This window comes from Echinops telfairi, unplaced genomic scaffold (assembly GCF_000313985.2).
Source record: "Echinops telfairi isolate 266 unplaced genomic scaffold, ASM31398v2 ScPeMD7_3;HRSCAF=10, whole genome shotgun sequence".
NCBI lineage: Eukaryota > Metazoa > Chordata > Mammalia > Afrosoricida > Tenrecidae > Echinops > Echinops telfairi.
In genome coordinates this window covers 8,341,604-8,368,717 of record NW_022103899.1, presented here as the reverse complement: position 1 = coordinate 8,368,717, position 27,114 = coordinate 8,341,604, and the positions used below count along the sequence as shown (strand labels likewise).

Here is a 27,114-nt window from a genome sequence, read left to right as displayed (position 1 = left end):
CACAACTTCAAGTTCTCATGGATCCAGATTTTTTAAGAGCAAGGGAAGCCGGACAACCCTTGCAATGATTGCCCTGAATGAACCCTTACCTTTAAGTCAAAACACTCCCTGAAGCCTTCTCAAAACCAAGTACTAGTTCCGCTTCTGGAGCCCTGGGAAGCCATTGTGCTGTGTTGGAATACTGACCCCAAGGTCGAAAGTTCAAACCCATCAGCCATTCTGTAGGAGACAGTTGAAGCTACCTACTCCTGTAAAGATTTCTCAAAACTCACTTCTTTCAGTAGATAGCAATTGTGTAGGGCAGGGTAGAAAAATATACTTTTGGGTAAATTTTTATGGGCATCAGGAGCCTGATCTTTCCCCCTCAGAGCAGCTGGGAGGGTTTGAACTGCTAATGTGGCAGTTAGCAGCCCAAGGTTTAGCTCATTGTGCCACTGGGATTTCTTTTACCTCGAAAACTGCATAGCATCGCTGTGCATCCGAATCCACTCAACAGCAGTGGACTGCTTTTTGTTTGTTTGTTTCTGTAAGGGATCACATGAGCAATAGTAATTTAAATGATTGGGTAGGAACCTTAGGGAACAGTTAGTTAATAGTAATAAGGGAGGAACAATCCAGAAAAGGAGGGTGAGAATGGAGGGCCAACGCTGAGTGTGATCAACACCATGGGACTGGACATATAGAAACTGGTGAATCGCTGTATGGTTTGTGGCATGTATTATTAAAGGAACAAAAATAGAAGAGTCACCAGTTTCTATAGAAGTAAATCATCACCTGTGTTTTGATTCATTTTAATTCTTTTTTCTGTATCATATCTCCAAATAATTTTTATACTATTTCTTAGTTTATCACATTCAGATTTTTTCATTGACTTTTATGCTTAAAGATAATAGAGGATATGACTCATACATTAAGTTCATACATTAAGTTCACTTATATCATTAGTATTACATTGCAACTAATTTTTGCTAGTGCTCGCAGTAGTATGGGTTTGTAAATATTATTCACGTTTCTATAAAATAGTGTGCTTTGGCTTTCTTGTACAATATTTTCTTTCAGATCTTTCATAGTTCTTGTGGTTTGTAACATATGTTTTATACTCTTACAGATGTTCAACTGCTCTGTTGAAGCAAAGTACAAACACACTATCAGTCCACATGTTCATCGGTTCCATTAACTTTTTTCCTCCAGCGACTCACCTCTTACTTCCCTTTCTCTGTATCCCTACTTCAATTTTGATGAAGTCATTTGTGGAGTGGGCACACATCCCTTACTTTAGACTTCCCTTCCATACTCACTTGTTTTATCTCTTCTGTTATATCCTCTTTGGGTACATCTCCAAGTGGCTTCTTAGAATAAACACGCATGGAAAGGAGAATTTGGGGAGTCTTTGCATATCTGAAAATGCCTTTGTCCATTTCTCAAACTCAAAAAAGATTTGGCCGAGTGTAGAATTCCAGGTGTGTCTCAGGCCCGACAGTAAAGTGTATGAGGCCCATAACAAAATGAAAGTCTGGGGCTTTTTGTTCAAAATTGTTAGTTCAACATGGTGGCAAAGAAATGTAAGCAAAGTGTCAGATTCTTCTACGTATAATGTCCTATGGGCATGCACAGGTCGAATACCTTGAAGCCAATCCAGGTAGTCCTTGTCAAAATGGATATTATTCATTCTTAAAATGAGTTTATAACTGTTCCTGAGGTTATTTTTATCCTTGTCTCTTTTCTGTGCTGTATGCCTACCTTTGTATGTTCTTATCTCTGTTTTTCTATTATCCATTTTTTCCACTTTCTGGGATAATAGCTACATTTCCCCCCAACCTATTGTATTCACATTTTATCTATATGTATATTATCAGTGTCAATTTCAAGAACTTTTTCTATTCCTCCTGAAAAAGAATTTGCTTATGAATGAATTGCTTTCAGGTGGTTTATTATTTGGGGGGAAGTTTACAAGTTCATTTTTTTAAAACAACAGTTCAATTGGCACCTTATCCACATAGCATACAATTCAATAGTTCAATTTTATCAAGAAAAATTGTACAGTCTTCACCACAATCAATTTTAGAACTTTTTATTTTTGCCCATACTCATTGCTATTTGTGTAATTTTATTTTTCAATTTTGGCAAAAAATATATGCAACAAAACATTTACAAATCCAACAACGTCTACATGTATAATTAAGGGCTATTGATTACAACATTCTTCGTCGTGTTCGGCATTATGGATTTCCCGCTACAAATTGTGTCGCCGCCGTGAAAATGAGCTCAATGTTCCCTAAACAAAACTCTTCCTCCTTCCTCCTTCCTCCTTCCCCCTTGGTAACGATAGGTCAAATTTGGTGTTTTTGTCTTTCTTTCCTTTTTTTGTTTTATTAATAGAATATTCACATAACATACTTATTCAATACATGTTGAGCAAATAATCCAAGGCGGCGAACTATGTGAAGTGCACGGCACCTGGCCAGGGGCAGACCTCAAAAGAGATAAGAATCTTTCTTCAGACGGAACCGACAGGGGGTGCCTTCCTCCAGTGTGGGGGCCCTGAATTCAAATGCCTAACCTCCTGCACTGTGAGAACACAAATTCCTATTGTTAAAGTCACCCATGTGTGATAGTTCTGGGAGATGTAGCAATGGGAGCTAATCCAAACACCAGGGATTGCACAATTTCCATTTCTATAATAAATGCAAAAACTTCTTGAAGTAAAGTTATGAGTGATTTATCCAAATAGTGATTTGGGCATAAGAAGTAGAGTAATTATGAAAGAAATTATATTTTCCAATATATATTCCTTCTTTCCACTGCCATCGAGTACATTCTGACCCATAGTGACCCTGTAAGACTGGGGAGAGCTTCCCCTGTGAGTTTCCAACACTAAATCTGCTATGGGATCAGAAAGCTTCATCTTTTCCCCCATAGAGTGGTTGGTGGTTTTGAACTGCTGGCCTTGTGGTTAGCAGCCCAAGGTGTGTACCCCACTATGTCAACACATCTCTTTGGATCCATATTAAAAGAGTAAAAGCAGTTATTTTCTCTTACATATTCTCTAATGTAATGGGATTATTTTGTTTCTTTAAATGTAGATGGACAGCATATTTTGTTGTTGTTGTTAGATGCCATTGAGTCCGCTCCAACCTATATTGACCCTGCACAACAGAAGGAAACGCTGCGCCGTGGCGTGCTATCATCACAGTTGTTCCTATGCCTGAGCCATCCATGCAGCCACTTGATCAAACCATCTCAGGGAAGGCCTTCCCCTTTTCACTATCCTTCCACTTTACCAAACATCATGACCATTAATATTTGTCATACTCATCATCTCACTTTTTCCCCCCTTTCTTTGTGATTAAATTGTTTTGGGGATGATTTATCTCATAAAATAATGATATTGTGGAGTTTTATAATTACAAGCAGTATTTGTCTACATTAAATAAATGTCAAAAATTAATTCAGTCTTTGAATCTATAATTCTTGCTTCTTAGACTAGAGTTGGGGTTTAATTATCTGAACACAGACCGGTAGAGTAGGTCAGTTTTACTGTTTAATGAATTCTTATTATCTTTTTAAAAATAACTGTTGTGTCTGGGGTCAGGGGTTAATGAAAAGAACATCACAAAGTCATGTTCTAACAGACCCTATTTGAGTGTTTCAGGGACTACTGTTGATAGCCACATTTTAATTTTTATGTTACATATTTTATGTATACATATTCTTTTAGCTTTATCAAACTGAAAGCTCTGTCTCTTAATATGGTAGTATGAAAACAATATTCTTTTAACTTTTGTATTTCAATCAGGTCAGAAAGGCGGACATTGATATATATATATATATGTCTTTAAATTTTTTATTTATTATTATTATTTATTCTCTATTCCATTAGGACTATCCTAGGTATTTTGGATCCTAGAATAAATAATGGTATAATTCTAGTGTAAATAGATGATAGATAGATAGATACATAAACACATAGAGCTTTTCAATATGAGAACACTGTTAATTATATGAGTGGTCTACTTAAAGGATTGGATCATCCAGAATCTTTTAGAAGATAGAAATATTTGGTTTTGTAAATAATATAAGTTTTATTTGAGTATTGGTATGGAATGTATTATAGCTCCCAAAATCCTAATCTGTATCTGCCCTTGATTTCTGAAAACTGCTTTCATAAAATGTGTTGAAGATAATTCAAAACTGATGCAGCCAAAAGGAGCTACTGTAAAGTCAAGTTGGATTCATAAAAATACACGAAACAAGGGATGCCAATGCAAATGCAATAGATCCTGACTACAAGCAGAGAATACTAGAAAGGTGTTTACCTGTATTTTAATTGATCATGCAAAGACATTTGACTGTGTGGATGATGACAAATTATGGACAGCACTGTTAAAATGAGTATTTCAGGACGTGTGACTGTGCTCCTTTGGAAACTACGCAGACTGAAAGGTCATTTGAAAAGAACAGGAGGGAACTGCAAGTTTAACATGATGTCTCAGGGTTGTGTGCATTCACTAAACTTAGTCAGTCTACATGCTGAGCAAGTCATACAGGAAGTTAAATTATATGAAGAACATCGTGGCACAGGGCTGGAGGAAGATCAGGAAGTTAATAATAATAACTTAATAAACAATCTGCAATCGGCAGATGATACAACCTTGCTTGCTGAAAGTCAAGAGGATTTAAAGCACGTACTGATGAAGATCATTGACCGAAAACTTCAATATAAGTTGCATCTCAACATAAAGAAGACAAAACCCTTCACAACCAGATTAATAAGCAACATCATGATAAACAGAGAAATGATTGAAGTTGTCAAGCATTTCCTTTTACTTAGATTCACCATCGATATCATGGAAGCAGCAGTCAAGAAATCTACTACAAAAGACGTTTTCCAAGTGGTAAATAGCAAACACATAGCATTGAGCACTAAGGTTTATCTGACCCAAACACATAGTATTTTCAATAGTCTCATATGCACGGAAAAGCCAGGTAATGAATAAAATGACCAAAGAATAACCGATACACTTGAATTAGGATATTGGTGAAGAATATTGATCATATTCTTGGCCTGCCTGGCAGGGAACTAACAAATCTGTCTTGGAAGAAATTCAGCCAGAATACTCCTTAGAAACAAGGCTGGTGGGACTGACTGAATATGTTCTCAGGAGGAGCAGTACCTACAGAAGGACATCACGCTTGGGCAAGAAGAAGGCAGTGAATAAATAAGAAGAAGACCCTTAAAGGGACTGATGAACACTGTGGCTGTAATAAAGGTTCATACACAGACATGATTGCGAGGATGGGCAGTACTTAGTTATGCATGGGGTCATTATAAGACTCTTTGGCACCTAACAACAATAACAATGTGCTTGCACTTAACCTCCTTTGGGAATGGAATGTTATGTGATGTGATGTTGTAATGTTGTCTTATAATGTCAATGAGGTAGGGTTAGTGTATGGTCTATCTTTCATCTCTTTTGGGAAGAAAAGAGCTTAAATACAAACTAGCAAGCAGATCGGAGATTTATAAATTCAAGATAGGAGCCCAGAGATAACAGGCCTACAACTGCTGAAAAGAGACATGGACCTTCTCTCCGAGCCAAGAATGAGACCAAACCTTCCCTTCCCTAAAACTCGTGCCCCGATTCCAAACGTGGAGTCTCCTCAACTGGGAGAGAAGAAAGCCATCCGTTTGCAGTGTTTCTGTTCCAGCAGCCCTTAATAACCAAGACAAGTCTATTTTCTTTTTAAAAGTGGCCGTTCTATATTTGAATTAAAAAAAATATTCAGTCATTTTTTAAAGCTCAGTACTCTGTTCAAAGGTAGAAATGATCTCTCCCCTGTAACTGCTGAATCGGATCACAGAACAGTCGGTTGTGTTCAGTGATGGCCTTGCTCTTTTCAGTAATCATTCGCGTGTACAGTTTCTCCACTCAGCTCAGTAGATCACAGTCTGCTTACTGCAGAACAGTTGGGCTGATTTTAAAAGGCTTGTCAATGTTCCAGGATGAACTCTTTGGGAAAGGGTTGCTGTATCTCTTGATTTTAGTGTTGTTTAGATGCCCCTCCCTCTTGTAGTTGATATTAAAATTTAGACTTTTAAGTGCGTTCCTATCATTTATGGAAAGGAAGTTCCAAAGAAGTTTCAAAATTCCTATTATAATTCAATTCTATTTTTAAATGCATTTTTAAAAGCCCCGTGGCTTGTAGCATGAGCATCCATTGAGCATATATTCTTTTCCTCTCATAAATTATTGATTACATGTATGAAGTATATATTTTCACTACTTTAAAAACCTTATTGTGAATTGGGTGGAGGGAGACAGAGTAGACCATCAGGTTTCCATCCAACAATTCAGGCACTTTTTCCATCGTCTCTTTCACTGCAACGCCTTCAATGCAACACCACTGACCCTACATCTTCCCTGTGTTTCCTGCAGCCACTCTTGCTTTCCTGCCCCGTCTGAAGGTGGGCGATTCTGAGCTGTGTGTACTTCGCTCGGGTTATAGTTCCCTTTCTAGACCTGTCTAGTGTTCAGCTGACACTACCTGTCTAGTGTCAGTGTACACATCTTTTAGTTAGATATATGACTTGCAAATGCATTCAATCTATGCTTGTCTTTTTATTATTTGAACACTGTTTATAAAGAGGAGACATTCTTAATATTGATGAGGTCGAATATTTCCTTTTCTTTTATGAATGGTGCTTTTAGCTAAGAAATCTTTAACTAACTCAAGATCACAAAAGTTTTTTGTTTGTTTATAAAAACATTTCCCCATTGAGAGGTAATTATTGCATAGCATATAGGTATGAATCAGATTTTCTTTTGCACTTAACTAGCACTATTTAATTTAAAAACTATCATGTCTCTACTAAATTGTTTTGTGCCTATTTCCAAAATAAATGGGCTATATGTTTGTGAATATCTTTCTATACTCTTTATTCAATTCTAATAACCAATTGATCTGTAATAGAAGGCAGAGAAAGGTCAAAATGTTATGAAAAAAAGAAAAACAAGTGCAGTGTTTTTCAGATGCTAAGTAGAGAGAAAATCATAATAGATTGGATCATATTATTTGATTCACATTGGGATGGAAATCTGCAAAGGATTCATGGGAAAGTTAGCATCCCAGATATGCTGGGAGTAACTAACTAAGTTCATGAAGCCCTGTATAAGTAGGAGTCACGAGAGACTAGTCTTTCCAGAAGTAAAAGTAGCTTGAATTTAGGAAGATTTGAGAATATCTGAAGATTCGTGATTAAACCAGGTTGTTTGGAACTTAAGGTACATGTAGAAGGAGTAATGGGAAACGTATGCAATTCCACATTGGACCACCTTGTTTACATATTCACTCCCCAAAGTTGTAATTATTTTGAAAACAGGTTTTGGTGGTATACACACAGGTGCCCATGCACAATATGTATTTAAATATATGGGTACCTTTATATATGTTCTTATCTATGTCTGCATACATGTATTCTTCCCACATCCTGAGGTACACTAACAGATGCCAAGTAATTATATACAAACTGAAATGGTATTTGAGCCACCTGTGTGGCAATATTTTTGCTTATAAATAGCTAATCATCATTAGTGGGGTCTCTGGTCATAGGTTATATCAGGGGCTGGCAAACAACAACTCTTGAACAATATGCGGTTCTTTCAGTGTATACATGTGGCTATGAAGTAAAATGGAAAGTTTCGAAAAGATATTATTCAGACACGGTGATTTCATTTGTTTGTAAATATATATTTATGGATCTTGAATAAGTTTAAAATTGTTGTGAAGGACAGGATTGGCTCTTCTGTCTCAAAATTTTGCTGACCCCTGGGAGTGGAAATATATATATCCCTGAACTCTTATCTATCCTCTATCTATACCCCTGAACTCTATCTCTCTATCTATATGTATTTCCACATCTACATCTGTCATCTACATCTATTCTCACTGCCATTGAGCGGTGCTGATTCATAGCGACTCCATAGTTGCCCTAGACTAATGGGCCCAAAACTGCCCAGAGTGAAGCATCAAGTTACAATTTGGGAATAAGAAGAACACATGCAGGTCTGGCATAAGAGCACTATTTTCCACTTGGCATGCTCAATGTAATTGATGAAAAAGCCAAATCATTGTTTAAAAAGGATGCTTTTTAAAAAACTGAATTAGGTAACATGTTTATTTTATGTTATGCATGTGACTGTGATTTCTTCATCAGCTTTGACGATTTACCCATAGGCTGGTGTAGGACAGGCAAGTAGTATATAGCTATTTTTCTTAAAATAAGGTAAAAATCCTCTTAAATAAATACAGTACAATATAATCTTAGATAAATTGCTTTATTAGAAAATAAAAAGACTAGATAAGACCTTATGTACCTAAACTCACTTATTTGATTTAAGGCATATTTATAAATTAATCTCTTCTGTAACCCAAGACTGCCTATATTAGAATCTCATTAATGGCTATAGCTGAATCAAGTGTGATTTGGCAAGATACTTCCTTTGGGAATAAATGCAGGCTATTATGAATTAAGACATATGCCTGTGAGTAGTTCATATAGGTGTATTCCATCCATGAATTCTTTGTTTTGATTAACTTGATTTAACAATTAGGATTAGGTGCCTCTGCATATAAAATAAATCTCAAAATAATAAAATTCCACAATTCACTGCTGACTCATAGTGACCCTACAGGACAGGGGAGAATGGCCGTGGTGTGTTTCAGAGACTGCAACTCTTGATGGGAATGGAGAGCCCATCCTTCTCCGGGGAAGTGGCTGGTGGTTTTGAACTGCTGCCTTTTCTATTGCAACCCAACATATCCCTAACCACAAAGGCACCAAAACAAATTCAGAGATGAAGGCAATTGCAGCGAGTGTCGCAGACAAGCCTGAGAGGCGGCAGAGACATCTTTAAACATGTGTCATTTGGAACAAAGCTGTGCGTGGGTGGACTGGAACCCCCAAAGCAACACTTTGTGGCCTGATGTATAAATATCATTTTTAGGAGAGTTGTCTGCTGGGAAAACCCAATATAGTGAGAACAATAAGCACAAGTACATATGTTTTTAATCCCCTGACCTATGTTGTATTTTCTCCCAAATGCTGCATTAAAATTTTGTTTCCATTGCTATTTCTCATGAAGGATAAATCCTGTAACATTCATATTTTGAAAACCTTTTCCCTTTAGACCAACTATCAAAAAAAAAGGCTAATGACTAGAAGATGGGCTCTAGTGCTAGAAGTAGATTTTTATGTGAATTTCCATATTGTCTTGAATTTTCAGAAAGACTGCTCTGGAAATATAATGTCGAAACTAGCAGCCTACACCTAATATCACTTGTAATTAAATTATTATTGTCATTTATAATAGTTTCTGAATTCATGAAAATTTTCTTACATGGACCAAAATAAATCGCTAAAAATATTTCTATTTCATATCTTAAAAGCATATTACTTGGTTTGCAGATTTAATATTGAGATGATTTTTGGTATCGTTATATTAAATATATTTATAGTTTTCTCTTTCCCCTCCTGCTTTTCGGAACTAGACTGAGATGCCTCGTGAAGCAGCTGGAGAAGGGCGATGTCAATGTCGCGCACTTGAAGAAGAACATCGAGTATGCGGCGTCTGTGCTGGAAGCAGTCTACATCGATGAAACGAGGTAGTCTTACCCTCTCTGTTCCTTTTCCTTGGTTGCCTCTCTCTTCCTTTCGTCTACTTTTGACAGTGTCTTTAATCAAATATGTGCTTTCTATCTAGTCTAGGAAACCAAAATGCCAATCATATTACTATGTAAAATATTCCTAGTCATTAACTACTTAACTAGACCACGATTCCTTTTATCAGTGCATATTCTAATTAAAATACTCAAATATGAAAATAGTTTAGTCATGAACTAAACTATGTTCATGGTATTCAAGTATTTTAAAGTCAGAATGCATTAATAATGAAAAGTATTATAGTCAAGTAAATGAAGTCATAAAACATTTACAGGGGAAAAGTTCCCTCCCCACCCACCTGCATTGCCCTTAGGCCCAGGCTGATTTTTCTAAGCTCCCTCTCTCCCTAGAAACAGATGTAGGCTGATCATGCATGTCTTCTTATATAAGAACTCTTCATATTTTCTCGGATCTCAGAGTGGCTGCTGAGATCATGGATGCCACATGCCCGCACATGCTCGTGGCCGGTCTCGGAGCCTTTGTGCATGGCTTGCTATGTGGCAGTCTCAAAGGGGTCATTGAGCATCCCCCAAGTTTAGCCTCTACATGCCATTCACAGGAGGGTAACGGAGATAGAAAATGAGAGTTATCAGAAGAACTTGTCAGCTTCAAGTTGTGGTGCTCCAGCAGGCAATTTTTCCCTCCAGTGGACACTTGGGAAAGTCTGGAGACATTTTCTGGTTGTTACAACCGTGTGCTGCTGGCATGTAGTGGGTGGGAGGCGGTGGGTTTGCTACTAACCATCCTGTAGTGCCCAGGACAGCCCCCACTCTAAGGAATTATCCAGTCACAAACGCCCATGGGCGGAAGTGAAGAGCACCCCTGCGAGAGGGTGAGCTGTGCCTTCTCGTTCCCTCCCTCCCAGAGAACATCCCCAGAATCTCACATCACACACAGGGGTTCCACAGCCCTGGGAGCTAACTGAAGGTCAAGACAGCCTGTTGTGACTTGTCATTTGCACATTTGACACTGACAAGTGTCTCTTACAGACATGGGGAACACTTAAACTGGTGCCTGAAAAAAAGGGACAGGTGACAGGTGGATGAGGACTCCCTGTGAACTCAGAGGGCAGAGGAGGCTTGGGGAGGCAGAAGCACGTCCAGAGTTGACATGACAGCTGCTGCGTTTCCCAAGTCAAACGGAAGCCAGACCAGAGCTCTCTGGAAGAAATCGACCCAAACCACTGTCTTCGGAGGGTGAAAAATAAGCAGCATTGGTTGGTTGTTGATGGAAGAGTTAAGGTAGTAATAGCAATGATTCACCCAGACGTTAGAAATTATATCACGTTGAATGTATCCTATTAGTATAACAAATTGTCTCTCAAGGATGCATAAAAGCTCTCTAGGACCCACAGCATCTGGACATTTGCCACAGAGTTGACAGTAAAACCACTTCAATCTAGCAAGACCTTTGGGTCCCTGTAGCTTTTTGCTCCCTCCCCACTATATGACCGGCATGATGTGCAGCAGTAAGTTAGTGGGACAGGGAGGGCGATGGAGAGTGGAGATACCCACCCTGCCCTTTCCCTCAGCTGCTGTCCAAACCAAGGTCATTCCTGAGCTTAAGGAAGGTGAGAAAGGTTAAAATAAATACGAGACTAAAGCTTTGATGTGGATGCATACTGCATTTAATTAACACACCGGGCACCCACAGCACATATAAAACTAATATTATTTAGGTAATACATGCTCATGGTTCAATAATGAAAATATAATTTTAAAAAGTCTTGTCTCCATCCTTGTCCCAAACTACCTTGTTTTTCCAACTTATACTTATCGTAGGAATCTTTCCAGGGACTTTTACAAATTTTTGTATCTTATTTTTCTGTCCTTACTTCATGGAAAGTAGAGACAGTTAAAGATTATTGTGCCAACCTGGCCGATAAACACGTGGGGTTAATTGAAGGACGGAGGATAAATGGCTCAGTGAGCCTCGCCTTTCTAGTTCCTGGGTCTCTTGCTTTGTGATGGTCACACCAGGGTGCACCTGCCTTAGCCAGTTCCCTGCTTCAGCTGGCAAGGTTCACTTCCTGCAAGACATCCCTGAGGAGAAGCCACATGAACCTACCCGGATGCAGCCCTGGGTGCTAGAGCAGCTGTGTGGAGACCCCTGCCAGCACTGACATGCTAACACATTCACTGACTCGGCTTATCTCCTGCAGTCGGTGTCATTGCGTGTGTTTTGTTAGATGGAGAAGGATTTTGTGGATTGCTGTCGGACATATGGGCTAATGTTGGACTTCTGGGTTTGGGCAGCACTGGGTTGGGATGTTTTCTTGATGTGCACTTACCTTTATATAAAACTCTCTCTTATACATATGGGTTTCTGTGGATTTGTTTCTGTACTGTACCCAGACTAACACACACACTATATTCATGGTTTTTCTCTTCGCCCCTCCAACCACAAACAAGGGAACTTGTAGTTCTCGCTATATCAGACGCTGAATTGTGTAATATTGCATAATGAGAATTTCATGAATAACTAACAGAAACTATAACAATATAGTGAGGGTTGCACTCCAGTGATGATTCTATCTTTGACCCCAGAACAGAACTGCTCAGCTAAAGCAAGGTCTGGGTCCAGAATTAAGAAAATGCATAGCAAATCTTTTAGATTATCAACTCAACCCAGAATCATTTTCCTGGTTAACTTTTGCAGAATTTTCATGCCTACACCCAAACCACTGGCTGTAGAGTTGTGGCATTACTAGAGTAAACTGCTCCCTGGGGTTTGTAAGGCTGTGAATCCATATGGAAGCAAATTGCTACACCTTTCTCACATGGAGTTGTTGGTGAGTTTGAACCACTAACCTTGTAGTTAGCAGCTAAGGGCTTTGACCACACTGCCACCAGCGCTTCCTTGAATGTGTATAGGCATATGATTCTTTTAAGTGAATAGAGTCAAAGTGGTAAAAAAGAAAGCAACCCCTGTTCTCATGTTTGTTTACTGTTTCCTTTTCATATGTATTTTATGTGCACGTTAGCTAAATATAACATATTTAAGTTTCCCATGACCAGTTAAATAGTTGGTATTTATTTATAAAATGCAAGTTCAGGCAGCTTCTAAGTCAGCAAGTGCGATGTTAAGCTGGAGGCGTCTCCTGACTCACATCGCCGTGGAAGCTGATGAGTGTCAGGAAGACCACAGGCTGGTGGCTGCAGAGGCAGACGAATCCAAGGTTAGCGGGTAAGGTGATGTTTCCCGAGATCGTCAGGCAATATGACAGGCCACTGGCTTCAGTCCAAAGAACTGGGGTCAATGAGCCAGAAGCAAGAACCAGACCCAGCAGAAAGCAAAGCAAGCTTGTTCTTATATTGGAAGGAGGGCACCCCCCTGAAGAAATGTCCTTTGAATTGCATCCTGGTTGTGGCTTGCGTAAGAATGAGGCCTTCCACCCTAATCTTTCCCTAGTATGGAAGCTCCCAACAGACTGGCTGTGATTGCATTGTGCTAGGGCCATTCCTGCGGGATTGCTAAGTGTAAACCGCCAAACCACCAAGAACCTTGGCCCAGCTAAGTTGACACAAAGCCTTAACTATTACGATACCATTTTAAAACTGGATTAATAATATGCCATATCTATACAACCTTCAAAGGCTTTTTAGTTTTATTATATTTATCTCATTGCAGTCTTCTGTACCTGTGATTACTATTACACATGCTTAGTGTTTTTCTTTCTATTTTGCTAATGGTTTTCTGAGGTCCCAGGCATTGGTAAAATTGAGACTAGAGGGAACACATTGCAATGACTGACATATAGCCCCCACCCTGCCCCACCCACACACCCCGCGGTAAAGGGGACAGAGGACAGTGTAAGATATGAAAATAATAATAATTTATAATTGATCAAGTATTCATGAGGGTGGAAAGGTGGGGGAGGGAGGGAAAAAAGAGGAGCTGATATTAAGGCCTCAAATAGAAAGAAAAGGCTTTGAAAATGATGATGGCAACATATGTGCAAATATGCCTGATAAAACTGATGTATGGATTGTTATAAGAGCTGTAAGGTCCCCCAGTAAAATGATTTATTTAAAAAAATGGGACTATAAACAAAGCTCTGGGCCTTGAACAGCAGTGATATAAAGTAACACGGTGTTTCATCACCTCAGAACAATTTAGATGATAATAAGTATTCTGATAGTGGAAGTGTAAATTCTAGAAAAATATTATTAAAATTCTTTAGGGCTTACCATGTGCCAGAAGTCTTCTAAGCACTTTATATGCAGTTAAAAAAAATTGGTTACCACAGCAACGAAGTTATCATAAACATTTTATTACTACCATTTTACCTTTAAGGAGGATAAGTCACACGAGTGGCATAGTTTACTCAAGTTACTCAGAGAGCAGGAGAACTTGTGAGATTGTTGCCTTGGCAGGACTGGAGTTGAACTTAATTCCGTAACTCCCATCTGCTTTTCTTCTGTAATGAGCTCTGGTGGCACTGCTGGGTCAGGGCTGGACTGTCATTCAAATCCTGCCAACCACAAAGGTAGTGGTTCAAAGCCACAAGCTGCTGCCTGGAGAATGACGAGGCTGTCTGTTCCCATACAGATTTGTAGCCTTGGAAACTTAATATAAATTGAAATTAACTTTATGGCAGTGGGCTTTTTCCCCCCTCCTTTTTCTTTCATAATGTCTGACCAAAAGTAATTTCAGAGGCTTTGAGAGTTTTGATGAAATCTCACATGTGATCAGGGACATCAGACTCAGTTGGCAGATTTATTTTGTTTCATTTCTTCCCAACTTCACCTTCTTTGAGATCATTTTGGTAGCTAGAATTGACTATCAGAGGAGTATTTATACCATGAAACTGTCAACCGCTACAAATCAGGTTTTATTTATTCCTGGAGAGTATTTGTTAAACATATATTTATATCACACTGGGGAGACTTATGATTACGTGCTATATATTGTCTAAGAACTATGATTTCAGCATCAAACATTCAGCTGGAGACATTTCAGATCATTAAAACTTGACAAGATTTGATTTCCTCTAGTGTTGATAAGACACATAGCATCAATGAGGATGGATATTTATTGAGATGGGTATGTACTCTTTAAAGAGCCCTTGAGTGGTGCAAATGATTGAGTACTCAACTACTAAACCTCAATCAAACCTACTACCATTGGGTTGATTCTGACGCATAAGGACCCTATGTCCTTATAGGACTCACAGTGTCCCAAAGGACAGAGTAGAATGGCCCCCTAGGTTTCTCCAGTCTGTAAATCTTTATGAGCGCACACACCCTGCCTCGTCTTCGTCCCCCAGAGGGACTGATGGAATCAAACAGCTGATCTTGTGGGTATCAGCCCAAGCAAACAGAAAGATTAATGAAGCAGGAGTAGTTCATTGTCGTTACGTTCTAAATCCGAAGATTCTGACTTCCGGAAGGTTTTTACTGAAAAATACTTTGTAGATAAAAATCATTCAGAAATGTATTGTTTGGAAGTCACACTTTTTATATAAAAATGATTAACACTAAATAAAGCAGTTTTAAAAAGAACAAATTATGAATTCATTTTAGCCTTACACACACACATTTTTACATTTTCCTACTAAGCCTTAGTGGCTGCTAGGTTTCAGTCAGAAAAATAAGTTAAAACAAAAATCTGTCTTGAAAGATGATTTCAGTGGAAAAGCTGAATGCATAGTTCCTAACAGAAGTTGAATCCTGACTTTCCTGTGGGACTATAGCACAATTCCCTAATGAATATGGCTTAAAAAATTTTTTTAATGTAGATGCCAATATTTTATGAGTCCTGCTTTCAAATGTGTCTCTAGGGGCTCTTGTTTTTCAAAGCTGCAGAGTTATAATCCAGAAACATGTGGCTTGAAAAGAAAATAAAAGAAAAAAATCTGTCCTTTTTTATATCGGGACGCTGACAAAGCAAGTAACATCTTCGTCCCCTTGAATGGCAGGGCAGGCAGCTGCCTGGGAGGTACACTTTCAGAGAAAGAATTACTTATAATTCCAAAGAATTTTAGAATTTCGTTCTGTTAATGTGAACCCACCTAAGGCTTATGATTGCAGTGATTCAAAAAGAGCTGGTTCACAGTCTGGACCACATGCTCATTATGCACTCTTTTTGGAATCTCCATTCAGTTCTCTCTTTCAAGTTACCGTATATACTCGTGTATGAGCCGAGTTTTTCAGCCCCCTTTCATGCAGTTTTTGTGGTAAAATTAGGTGTCTCGGTTGATATTTGGGTTGGCTTATACTCGAGTATGTATGGTACTTAACTTCTCTAAGGCTTAACTCTATCATCTGTAAAATAAAGATAGCAATGCCCACCTTGTAGAGTTGACCTGAGGGGTATGCAGAGTGGGATACTTGACCCAGAATCAGAATTAACCATATTAGCCATTAGAATCATTGTATCACGAGGATGCAAGTACCTCTGGGATGCACAGCATATTAAGAGATATAGTGTGTACCTTCTATTGAAAATATCAAATAATTGCCTGAGAAAATGGAGATGGCAGGCTCTGTTTACAGGAAAGGAAAGCATAATGCAAACTAATGGAACGAAAAGATCCTTAAGAAGATATACATCTCATAAAAACATCCTTAATTAACTTTTCGTGGGTCTTACTAAGTTTTATTAAGTCTAAAGATTCTTGCTATCAAGTTAGGTTATAGTGAATGGGAACACAATAATGTCAGCTTGCTCAGTAAAAAAAATTGAATGGATCCCAGGCGATCTTTGAGTACAGGGATGTGCCAAGGGGTGTTTCACAAACTTCTACTGGGGACTTGTTCTGTGGTAGCTTGAGTGACTATCAGGAAAACTGGTCATCAGGTTTAGGCATGCAAGTGAGGAAATAGCCAATAGCTAGAAATAGGTCAAGAGCCTGGGGACAAAGCTAGGCATAAGACAAATGCTGCGAACAAGTAAGAGGTTCAGAGCTATAAAGAAGGACAGACACAAACACACTGTCAAATTACAAGAGGAAGCATCAGGCAGAAAACACAGGGCCAAGAGGTAATAAGAAATTATACAGATCCCAAACCAGGTCCGAGTCCAAGTGGAGTTGGAAGTAGTACTTACTATATTGTTAATGAGTTTTGTTCCTGGGCAGAGATCTCCCTGTTCATTCTTAAAGACATAATTTTGACAAAGCAACTTCACATCAAATGTCTGGGAAAAATGCCAGAAATAGGAGTTGCAGAGCTCAGGAATATAATGTCATTAGGAATGTAGATTTGGGAATTATAAACCAAGAATCTCATATGTTTACAAATCTTCCCTTTCATGCCCAACCCGAAGTAGCGGGAGCTAAAAGGTGTTGGATATGTTTGTATCATTTCCCGTTACCTTATCTCCATTTTATCGTCTTTAGGAAAGCCCAGGGAATACTTATTTAATCCACCAATCATGCCTAGCTGTCACTTTCCTCGACAGTCAGGTCTCTGGCTGCAAATGTCTGAACTGTTCCTCTGAGGATCACTTATTTTATCCTGAAGTTTATTGAGCTTCAGGTGGGCACTGCACCTAAGTGTGAATTCATTTCCTCCCTCCAATTTCCCAGTTGGACAGCTAGAACCACCTGTAATCTTTCACTGATGATTTCTATCAGAATTTAGAACTCAAGTCCTTCCTTAGAAGTCCCCTACTGGTGGAATAAATCTATGTATTCTAAGTTCTGCTGCTCAGAAATAAATTTACCACCTACTACATTTGGCATCTTATTGCCATCAAGTTCATTCGGACTCAAGGGTACTCTACAGGCTGAGCCTGCCCTGTTCTAGGTTTCTGAGACTGTAAACCTTCACAGGTGTAGAAACCCCCATCTTTCCCCTATTGGTGGTTTTGAACTTGAGTGGTTTTGACTTTGTGATTAGTAACCCAGCACATAATCCACTATGCCACCAGGGCTTTGTCTCATGCACTTTGGCTATATTCTCAGAGGAGACCTAATCCCAGAATGGACATCATGCTTGGCAGAGTTTCGGGGCAGGGGAAAGAGGAAGACTCTTCTAGATGGACTGACAGAGGGCCAGTAACAGTGGGCTCAAACATAACAACCATTGTGAGGATGGCACAGGACCAGGCGGTGTTTCCACCCGTTGTTATCAGGGTCATTAGGAGTAGAACCAACTCAAGGGCACCCAATGACAACAATACACATTGCATGTTTTCCCTATCCTGAATTCAGGACCCTAAGCTCCAAGATAAAGGTTAAGGAGGAAGCCTATCAAATAGAAATCATGGCTTGAAGGTAAACAAGTGGCCATCTAGCTGAGAAGCAACAAATCCCACATGGAAGAAGCATACCAGCCTGTGTGACTACGAGGTGTTGAAGGGATCAGGTAACAGACACCAAAGAACTAAAAATCACCATTGTGTGCTCACCTTCCCCATACAAACGCTGAAGACAAATGTGTGCATAAGCAAGTGTGGTGAAGAAGGCTGATGGTGCCCGGCCATCAAGAGATATAGCGTCTGGGATCTTAAAGGCTTGAGATCTTTAAGATCTTGCATCTAACCCAGAAGCAACGGATCCCACATTGAAGAAGCACATCAGTCTGTGTGATCACAAGGTGTCGAAGGGATCAGGTATCAGGTACCAAAGAACAAAAAATCATATCATAGTGAATGAGGGTGAGTGCAGGGTGGGGACCCAAGACCCATCTGTAGGCAACTGGACATTCCTTTGCAGAGGAGTTATGGGGAGGAGATAGTCATTCAGGGTGCAGTGTAGCATTGATGAAACGCATAACTTTCCTCTAGTTCTTAAATGCTTCTCCCCCCAACCACTATCAAGATCCCAATTCTACCTTAAAAACCTGGTTAGACCAGAGGATGTAGATAGTGCAGATGTAGATGGTGCAGATAGGAACTGGAAACACAGGGAATCCAGGACAGATGATCACGTCAGGACCAGTGCTCAGAGTGGCGATACCAGGAGGGTGGAGGGCAGGTGGGGTAGAAAGGGGGAACTGATTACAAGGATCTACATTTAACCTCCTCCATTGGGGGATGGACAACAGTAAAGTGGGTGAAGGGAGATGTTGAGTGGTGTAAGATATGACAAAATAATAATAATTTATAAATTATCAAGGGTTCATGAGGGAGGGGGGAGCAGAGAGGGAGGGGTAAAAATGAGGAGCTGATTCCAAGGGCTCAAGTGGAAAGCAAATGTTTTGAGAATGAGGATGGCAACAAATATACAAGTGTGCTTGACACAATGGATGGATTGTGATAAGAGTTATATAAGCCCCCCATAAAATGATTGGGGAAAAAATTGAAATCATAGTGTGCATTAACCTCCCAGGAACAACACGTAGCAGCAGATCTGAGGCAATTTAAATTCCCAGTTGGGGGAAAAACCCAGCATTTTCTACAGGATACAGAATCTGTAGGGATTCAGCTGTGTTCAAAATGAAGGCAGCCTTGCACATTTCTATGTGGCAATGTTTACCTTTTTGATGCCAGAGTATCGTTCCTGTAGGCCAGAGTAGAGGCTCTGCTTTATTTTTATATGACTAACAGACCTATTTAGGTTATTTTTTTAAGAAAGCAAAAGAACAGTCTTCCCCCAAAGGCAAAATTGAACCTCTATGGGACAAAATAAATTATTTGACATTTCAAAACAAGTTTGTCTCATCTACAATCAGTACAGTGCAAAACCGTCTAGGACCACCTTCTAGAAATGGGGCACCGTAACACACCAGTCACTGAAGTCGAGAGAGCATGCAACTGACAATGGTGGCGTGATGAAAGACGTAGTGAGAAGAGAATTAAGGGGAGACATGGGAACATAAGCATTTAAGGTAAGGCATGGTGTTATTAAGAAAGAAGATTGTGAAAGAATAAATAAAGAAGCAAGAAGCCTATCTGAAGAACACAAGTGCCAAATGAAATACAGAATTACTAAACAGAAAAAAATGAAATGCCACAGGTGGGATTACGGGCTGCAGTTAAGGGATTTCCTGGGCCCTCTGAGGTGGAGAGTCACTAAAGGGAATAAGCTCTCAGCCAGGTGACAGCCGTTTGACGCCTCAGTGTGGTTTGCCTCCAGGAAGGCGTGAATATAGACGATTTCAAGAAGTTGAAGCAAAGAAAAATGGGACAAACACTTAAAGAGGGATTCTTTCTTCTTCTTCGTTTGCCTTTAAGAAGGAAGGCTATTGTCTATAGCTCGAAGATAAAACGTTGAAGAAATGGCATGAGGACCGTGGCTGGCCTCGTTTGGTGCTGGACAAAGGAGAAGGAGAACACAGATCCACAGCAGCCCAAGCAGACCTTCCTCTGCCCACTGTGCTTCCTTATCTCCTTGGAGAATTCACAACGTGTCCCAGTGATGGGACCGATTAGGGAAGTCAACACGTTACCATTAAGGATACACAGACTTTTCAGAATTGTGCCTTTTCTCCGTCTCTCTGGTCTTCAGCCTTTCAGGCCTGTGATTCCTGGTCCTCTGCCTTATTCCTTGGACCAGGAAGCGTGTGGCTCTGCCTCCTGGGCTGTGTTTGGTCATCTTAATGTGGTGCAGCCTCAGGCGCTTCCAGCAGGGAGCCCCCACGGGCACCGCAGGGGGCTCGTTTTCCTTGATGATCACTGCATTTCCTCTGTTCCTGCTTCTGTGATGACTTCCTTCTACCCAGAGGAATGGAAAACAAACAAACAAAAAACCAACTGATCAATCCATGAACTAGTCCTTTACACCGTATTTGCATGCTCCCATCCAGTCACTGGTGGGGGGTACAGCAACTATAGACCCAAGAGCCATACTAAGTGATTTCACTTCACCGCAAGTGCTCCATAGTCACAGGAAATCAAAAGGAACAGTGCTTTCTAGGAAGTGGAATAGAGAGGGAAAGTTTGAGCCAGCTGGTTCACCAGCAAGGTCCTCAATCGGGTTGAGCGTGAGTAGCGTTATAAAATCAGATGGTTAGCTTCTGACTTTGAGCTCAGTTCCTCAAAACAGATAAGGTTGCTACAGTAATAATTATGGCCAATGGACGGGAAGGAGGCTGAAACAACCCCATGTCACGGACAGTAAACTTATCACGATGGCTTTGCAGGTCACAAGAGTCCTGTAGAGGGTACGCTCTTTTCATACCTAGACACAGCAAGAAAAAGGAAAAGAGAATGCTACCTGAATCAATGGACAGCTGCCACACATATTTCACTTGTAAGGGACAGGCACCAGCTAAATAAATGGTCGACTTATTGGTGCTCCCTGCCAAAGCCTTGTCAGCGAGGGTTAGCTGTCGGCTGATTCCGAGTGAGGACGATGCCAAGACGCTCACATCCTGTTTCCCTTGCTCCGTATTCCCCTCCTTTGGATGCTTGGAGTAGCAGGAAGGGATTGCAGTACTTCCAAGATGTACACCCTGACGCCATCAAACCCAGCAGAAATGAGAAAGGATTATATCCGATGAGAAACAAATATATGCCCATGTTTCATTGGCTCTTTTTAGGATATACTCTTTTTAAAAAATTTTTTAGAGTAGACTCTTATCTCTGAATCAATCATTGTGTCTAGAAGAATTGGATACACAAGTTTAGGGGTTCACTATTCCACATGGCACCTCTATTTAATTTAATTCAAGGTCACTCTTATTTAAATTATATGAACCAGAATGGAGTACAATCCTTTCCTTGGGAAAAAAGCAAAACAAAAACATTCCAGGAAATAGACAGACAGGTAGACATGCTATGTTCACGCTCTCAGGCCTCCACGAGATGAAGCGAACGCTGACGTTAGTTCCACCGTGAGAGGTCCTGCGTCAGGCCCTGCGTGGCATTGCAGAAACAGCCCGGGCCTGGCAGCTCATCAACTCTGGTTTCCATTGAGCTTCTGACGTCGTGAAACCTCTGGGCAAAAGATTGGTTTTCCCCAGTTGTTAGTTTTCCTGCCAACAGATGGCGTCTCTAGCCCCACTCTTCTCAGTGATGCTACCAGTGGTCTCAAAGTCCTCTCATAAACACCTACTCAAGCCTAAAGTAAACCCTGGCAGCCTACCCCAAACCAGGATGGAGCAGCAAGTCTTTTCGTGGAAGAACATTTATTAATATAGGGTTTTTGTTTTTAATTTTCTTCCTGTTTGGAGGAGACCTGAGGAAATCCGTCGAAGGAACGTGCTGAGGTATTGTTGGAGCTCAGTGAAGCATTAAAAAGCAAAGTATGACTTTCATGAATTCCATTTTTGCGGTGTGAGTTGTGGGGCGGGGTGGTGTTTGGAGAACTGGTAGAGGGAGTGTGAAAACCAAGCTCAGAAAAGGCTGCAGTACCTTTTGGGTGACGCTCGTCTTCTCGGTCCATCTGCGCTGTGCTACTTTCTGAAAACTTTCAAAGCCTTTCCCAGTAAGGGAAAGAGGAAAGCAGAAGGCTGACCATGTCTTCTGAGAAATGACTGACAAACTTCTGTGCGTTATCTGTTATGGAAGGTCTCCCCACTGCTGACACTTTGTGTCAATAGAAAATAAACGAATCCTTCCTGGATTTGCAGATGGCATCTTTAAGAAAATAGTTATGCTTTTTAGATATTATATCAACAATTTTGGGGTTAACTACATCCAAGGCAGCATATAAAATTTGCATATGTAATTGAATATACTATTAAAAATTCAGTTACTTAGGTACTGATCTTATTTCCAGGATAAAATAAGGAACTTTGAGGCACAAAGAAATTAATTAAATTGCTTGTCATCACACAAATTTTTATGTCAGAGGTAAGTTTAACTCCAAAACGAATATGGACAACATTCTTTTTCCCCCACTTCTTTCTTGTCAACAAAACCCATTTTCATTTGCAAAGCCAGTGTTTTGGGAGAGACCCACTTTAGGCCCAGGCAGGGTGAATCCCGATTTATTTAATCCAGTAATTAGTTACCAATTCCCTAACCTGTGGGTTTAGACATCAGCATGTTGTGTATTTCCATCAACAACACATAAAGATTGAGGGGAATGTTTAACAGCTTTCCTCCTCCTGTGAAATCAGCTTAGTACTTCTGGGTGTGGTCGCAGTGGTCTATGATACGTAGAGCTGACACGACATCTTGCTGGAAGCAGAAAGCTGAGCCACACACTAAAACTAAGTCTGTAGGAATCGGAAGGGAACCCCAGTCCCCGTGGTAATCCTGAGCTGGTAATTGAAAGAACAACGGCTGGCTGGAATCACCTCACCACTGGGCTTTTTGTCACTACTGTCCTGCCATATAATTGAGTCTGACTCATAACAACCTAATACAGAGTTTCTGAGGCTGTACTTAAAAAAAATAGTTTTATTGACATTTAATTCACATAGCATCCACATCAATAGCTCAGTCATATTAAAATGATGTGAAAAAAAAAAGAAAAAAAAAGATGTGTGCAATCATAACTACTATCAGTTCTATAACATTTTATTCCTTTCTGTGCTCATTGTTATTAGCTCCCCATTTCTCTCCAACCTCCCCTGCCCTACCCCAAGGAAGCCATTAATCCAGTCAATGTCGCTGTAGCTTTACCTATGTAGCTTTCATACACAGGAAAACAAACCAAGTTAAATAAATAAGAGCCAGCAAAGAAAAACCCCAACAATAACAAAATAAACCAAAGAAAATCTTCAATCAAAAAGAAAGCAGGGAAGAGAGTCTCACCTTTCTCAGAGTGGCTGCTGGTTTGGACGGCTGGCCTGTGCTTACCCTGCAGTGTCATAAGGACTCCTGGCCTTTATGTTAGAGGAGAGGATACATTTTTCTACTAATTAAGGCACTTCATATTAGGTTGGGTCCTAGTTGAGTGCATCCTTTCAGTAACTTGAGATTGACCTTGCTCCTTCCAGGAAGTCACCCAGTCCTAAGGATAAACCCAGACACAAATACTTGTAAGTTAGCTACTAAGAATTTAGAATCTATTTCCCATTGAAACAAGATAATAGGTAGACTGAGTTCCAACGTAGTCTAGATATTGGTACTGTGATGGAGTTGAACGATATAGAGAGTTCCCAGAATTAAGCAGTGGAAAGGCAAAGAAATGAGTTATTTTCTCATTAAATAAAAGGATATGTCCTCATCCTTCAGGACATCCCATCAACAAGAATATCTCCAAAATGTATTTTACATGTGTTCACTTCTCCCTATACTTATCTACTTTAATTTTTACTTTTATCTTCAACTCCCTAATTTAATCTGAGTCATCATCCTCTATGAGACTGACTCAGGCCTAGCTGACTAAACACACATCAGCCAGTTCTGCTCCGGGATCGACCCAGAAATGAGAGTTTGGGCATGGATGGGCCAAGTAACTCCTTTCTGCTCCTGGATCCTGGAAGGGCGTGACGTGAGTTGGCATTGACTCGGTGGCAGTAAATTGCGTTTCCTTTTTCAGTCACCTCCTCAGGATTTGTCTTGAGTTTGAGAAGTGTGGGCAGGAATCCGTGGATCAGCTCAAGACCACTGTTCTTTCCTCATACTCCTCTTCATGATCTGAGGCATCTTTTGATGTAGTAGAAATGAACACATTGCGGTGACTCATCACATTAGCTACTATTATGTTTGCCTGAGCCTTTTCTCCTTTTGGAGGACCTAGATTTTCAAACTCTAAGGCCAGAGAAAGGCAGGTAGTTCTTTCTGGTTCCTATGAGTTGCTCGTAACTGGAGTCAAAGTCGTGACTGGCTCAATGGAGAAGGGGCCTCAGAGTACCAGAAGCATGCCAACATGTTGTTCTAATATCATCTTTTCACATGCTGAGTAGCACCTGACTGAACATGCTAACATATGTGGCATATGCCCATAATAGGTAAATAATACCTACTCACCGCAGGTGTCTGACGATTTTAACAAGCTCTATCTCAAAGACCATTCTTCTCTGCAAGGGTTCTCCATGCAAAGCTGATTTTCAGGGTTCCAAGATTGATTCTTTTAATCTCTACTTTATGTTTTTATTCATCTGCCATTCATTCCACAAATATATATGAAGAACACTCGACATACATTGCTAATTATTTTTACTATTCTCCAGCTTCTGTTGAGTCTCTATTTTCATCATCTATTTTGGTTTCATGAGTTGAGAAAGAAGTGTATTCCTTGTGTTCCCACATAATTAGAATATACCCCAGCGTTTTTCAGTAACCCTCCTTCCCACTGCCCTCTACCTCTGCTGCAGAACTGACTGTTCTAGTTTGCAGTCAAATAATGCACAGATAATTCACATTCCTAACTTCAATGAAAATGATTCATTAATCAGATGTCTTAAGGGATCCTCTGCGCATCTCTTGAGTTCACCATTACTTTTCATCCTTACCAGTGAAATAGTGAGCAGATGGAAATAAACATGTTGCCAAGTCCTGGGATTAAATATCATTCTCTTGGCATAGCACTTCTGTAAGTTGGTAGGCATAAGGGCAAGAGCAGGGCTTCTCAAACAGTCGTGTTCATCAGCATCACCTGGAGGGATTGTTACACTGCAGTGGCTGTCTCTGCCTGGAGTGTAGGCGAGGCCCCTGCAGATCCAGTTCTAATACCTTCCCAGAGGGTGCTGTGGGGCCAGGGACTGGACTTTGAGAACCACTGGCCGTCAGAATGTGCAAAGGAGGCTACAGAAAAGAGAGCTACGGAATGTTAGGAACTTAATGGTTAGTGCTTTAAGGCTTGCCTTTGCTGTCTAGGACAGCTATAACATAAATGCCACAAGTGGATGGCGTTAACAAAGACATCTATTTTCTCACACAATTTAGGTCATTCTCGCTTCATCAGGTCAAAACTCAGGGAGCCCCTCTGGGTTTCCGAGACTATACCTGTTTATGGGAGTTAAAGGGGAAGTTTTTCTCTGTTCACTCTGGGGAAAGGTTCTTACCTCCTTTCAGCTTTTGTCCCCGTGCTTTCATAGTGAGAGGGCCGAGCATCTATTTTCACTTCTCTCAGCTTGCTTCTGGATTCCTAGTCTGCTTTTTTATATCTGCCTCCCCCCACCCCCATCATCAATATTTATCAAACAGTTACAGTGTCTTAGGCACAATAGAACATACAGAAAACAGTGTAATTCTTGAGGAGCTTACATTCTATAAGGGGAGGTGGGTGGGGGGATACACCTTTTAAAATGGTATTTTTGTGTGGTGTTTTCTGCAAGGTACTGAGGAGACAGGCTGAGAGGTGAGCTGGGGCTATCACTTAGCCCTCTCATTCTGGAGAGAAGAGAGGAAGAGGGAGGATTCCCAGGCGGACAATGACTGACCATTCAGGACAGGGGAGGCTTACAGGGAGATAAACACACTGTCATCGACTAAGGAGATTTGCTGTTGTAAGTAGGATGAAGGAACTCATTTGTGGGAGGCAAGCAAAGGAAGCAGGGTTTCTTAGATGCCGGGCAGAGCCAGAAAGACCAGGTGGACTTTTTCCAAGTCCGCGGCCACCAAGTAGAAACAGTTGGTGATAAGACAGAATAAGGCTAAAAAAGGCAGGTGAGCCTGTGCCCCTGACTCATAGAAAGAGGCACAGGATCAACATGGAAGGAAGGCCCGAAGAATATTAAGACATTTTAAAAACATTATTTGGAGACACAAAAATGCACCGTTAAAGCTACCCAATGTTACAATAAGCCAAGAACACTGTGACATCCTAAGTTAGAAAATGCCATATACCAAACTTTTTAATGGAACATACTACTTTTTCCTGTTCAATCTCCCTTCCAAAGTACAAACTGATTGAGGGGAGAGAGGGGAAGGATAAGACATGGTTGGGAATTGGGAACAGTCATAGGTATATTAATCGTATCGTTGCCACTATGATAAACTTTGTATTAAAACTTGGTAAAAGGCCTTTAGCTGCCAAGAGGAAATAAGGAATAAATTTCCAAAAATGTACAATTTCCTTTAGAGAAGTTTCAGAATCAAAAAACTAATTTCCATGAAGAGCTGTAGAGAAAAAGTTGTTGAAAATTCCATTCATAAAACTTTTATTACACTGACATCAACTTAATACATGCTCTTAGCAATTATGCTTAGATTGTTCATGAAAATTTTGTAAGACATTGAATAAAGCTAGCCATCATCTCAATTTATTTCCCTGTAACTATTTTTATAGCACATGCATGTTAGGTTAAGTATCCAAAAGAAAAAGAAATCACAAAGGCGAAAAACCGAAAAAAAGTTAAATACATGTTTGTTTGTTTTGATATACACGAAGTAACGGATACCAAGCCACTCATTGTTACTGCATCTTTACTTGCACGCTTGTTCTTAGGATTCAATACAAATTAAAAGGATGTCGTCAAAATAATGGAAGCAAACACCAGTAACTTCCAAATAATGGAATGGGAATGGTTTCTGCCCTTCTCCAGAGGAAATTGGGTCCCTCTGTCTAAGGGAGCACTTCTGCGGCTGCAGGCGAAGCTGTGCAGATTGAGAGTGTGTGTTCTGCAGATATGCCCGTGGTCCCACTTGAACTATCCATGGGATAT

At 40.2% G+C, this 27,114-nt stretch overlaps 1 protein-coding gene across 1 annotated transcript in view; it reads left to right on the top strand.

The window, feature by feature from the left end:
* PDE1A (phosphodiesterase 1A) overlaps positions 1 to 27,114 on the top strand; it is a 299,823-nt gene that overhangs the window by 151,631 nt on the left and 121,078 nt on the right. The window contains exon 2 of the mRNA XM_045296276.1: positions 9,550 to 9,663. Coding sequence (XP_045152211.1) covers positions 9,550 to 9,663 — 114 coding nt within the window. The remainder of the gene's footprint in view (positions 1 to 9,549; positions 9,664 to 27,114) is intronic.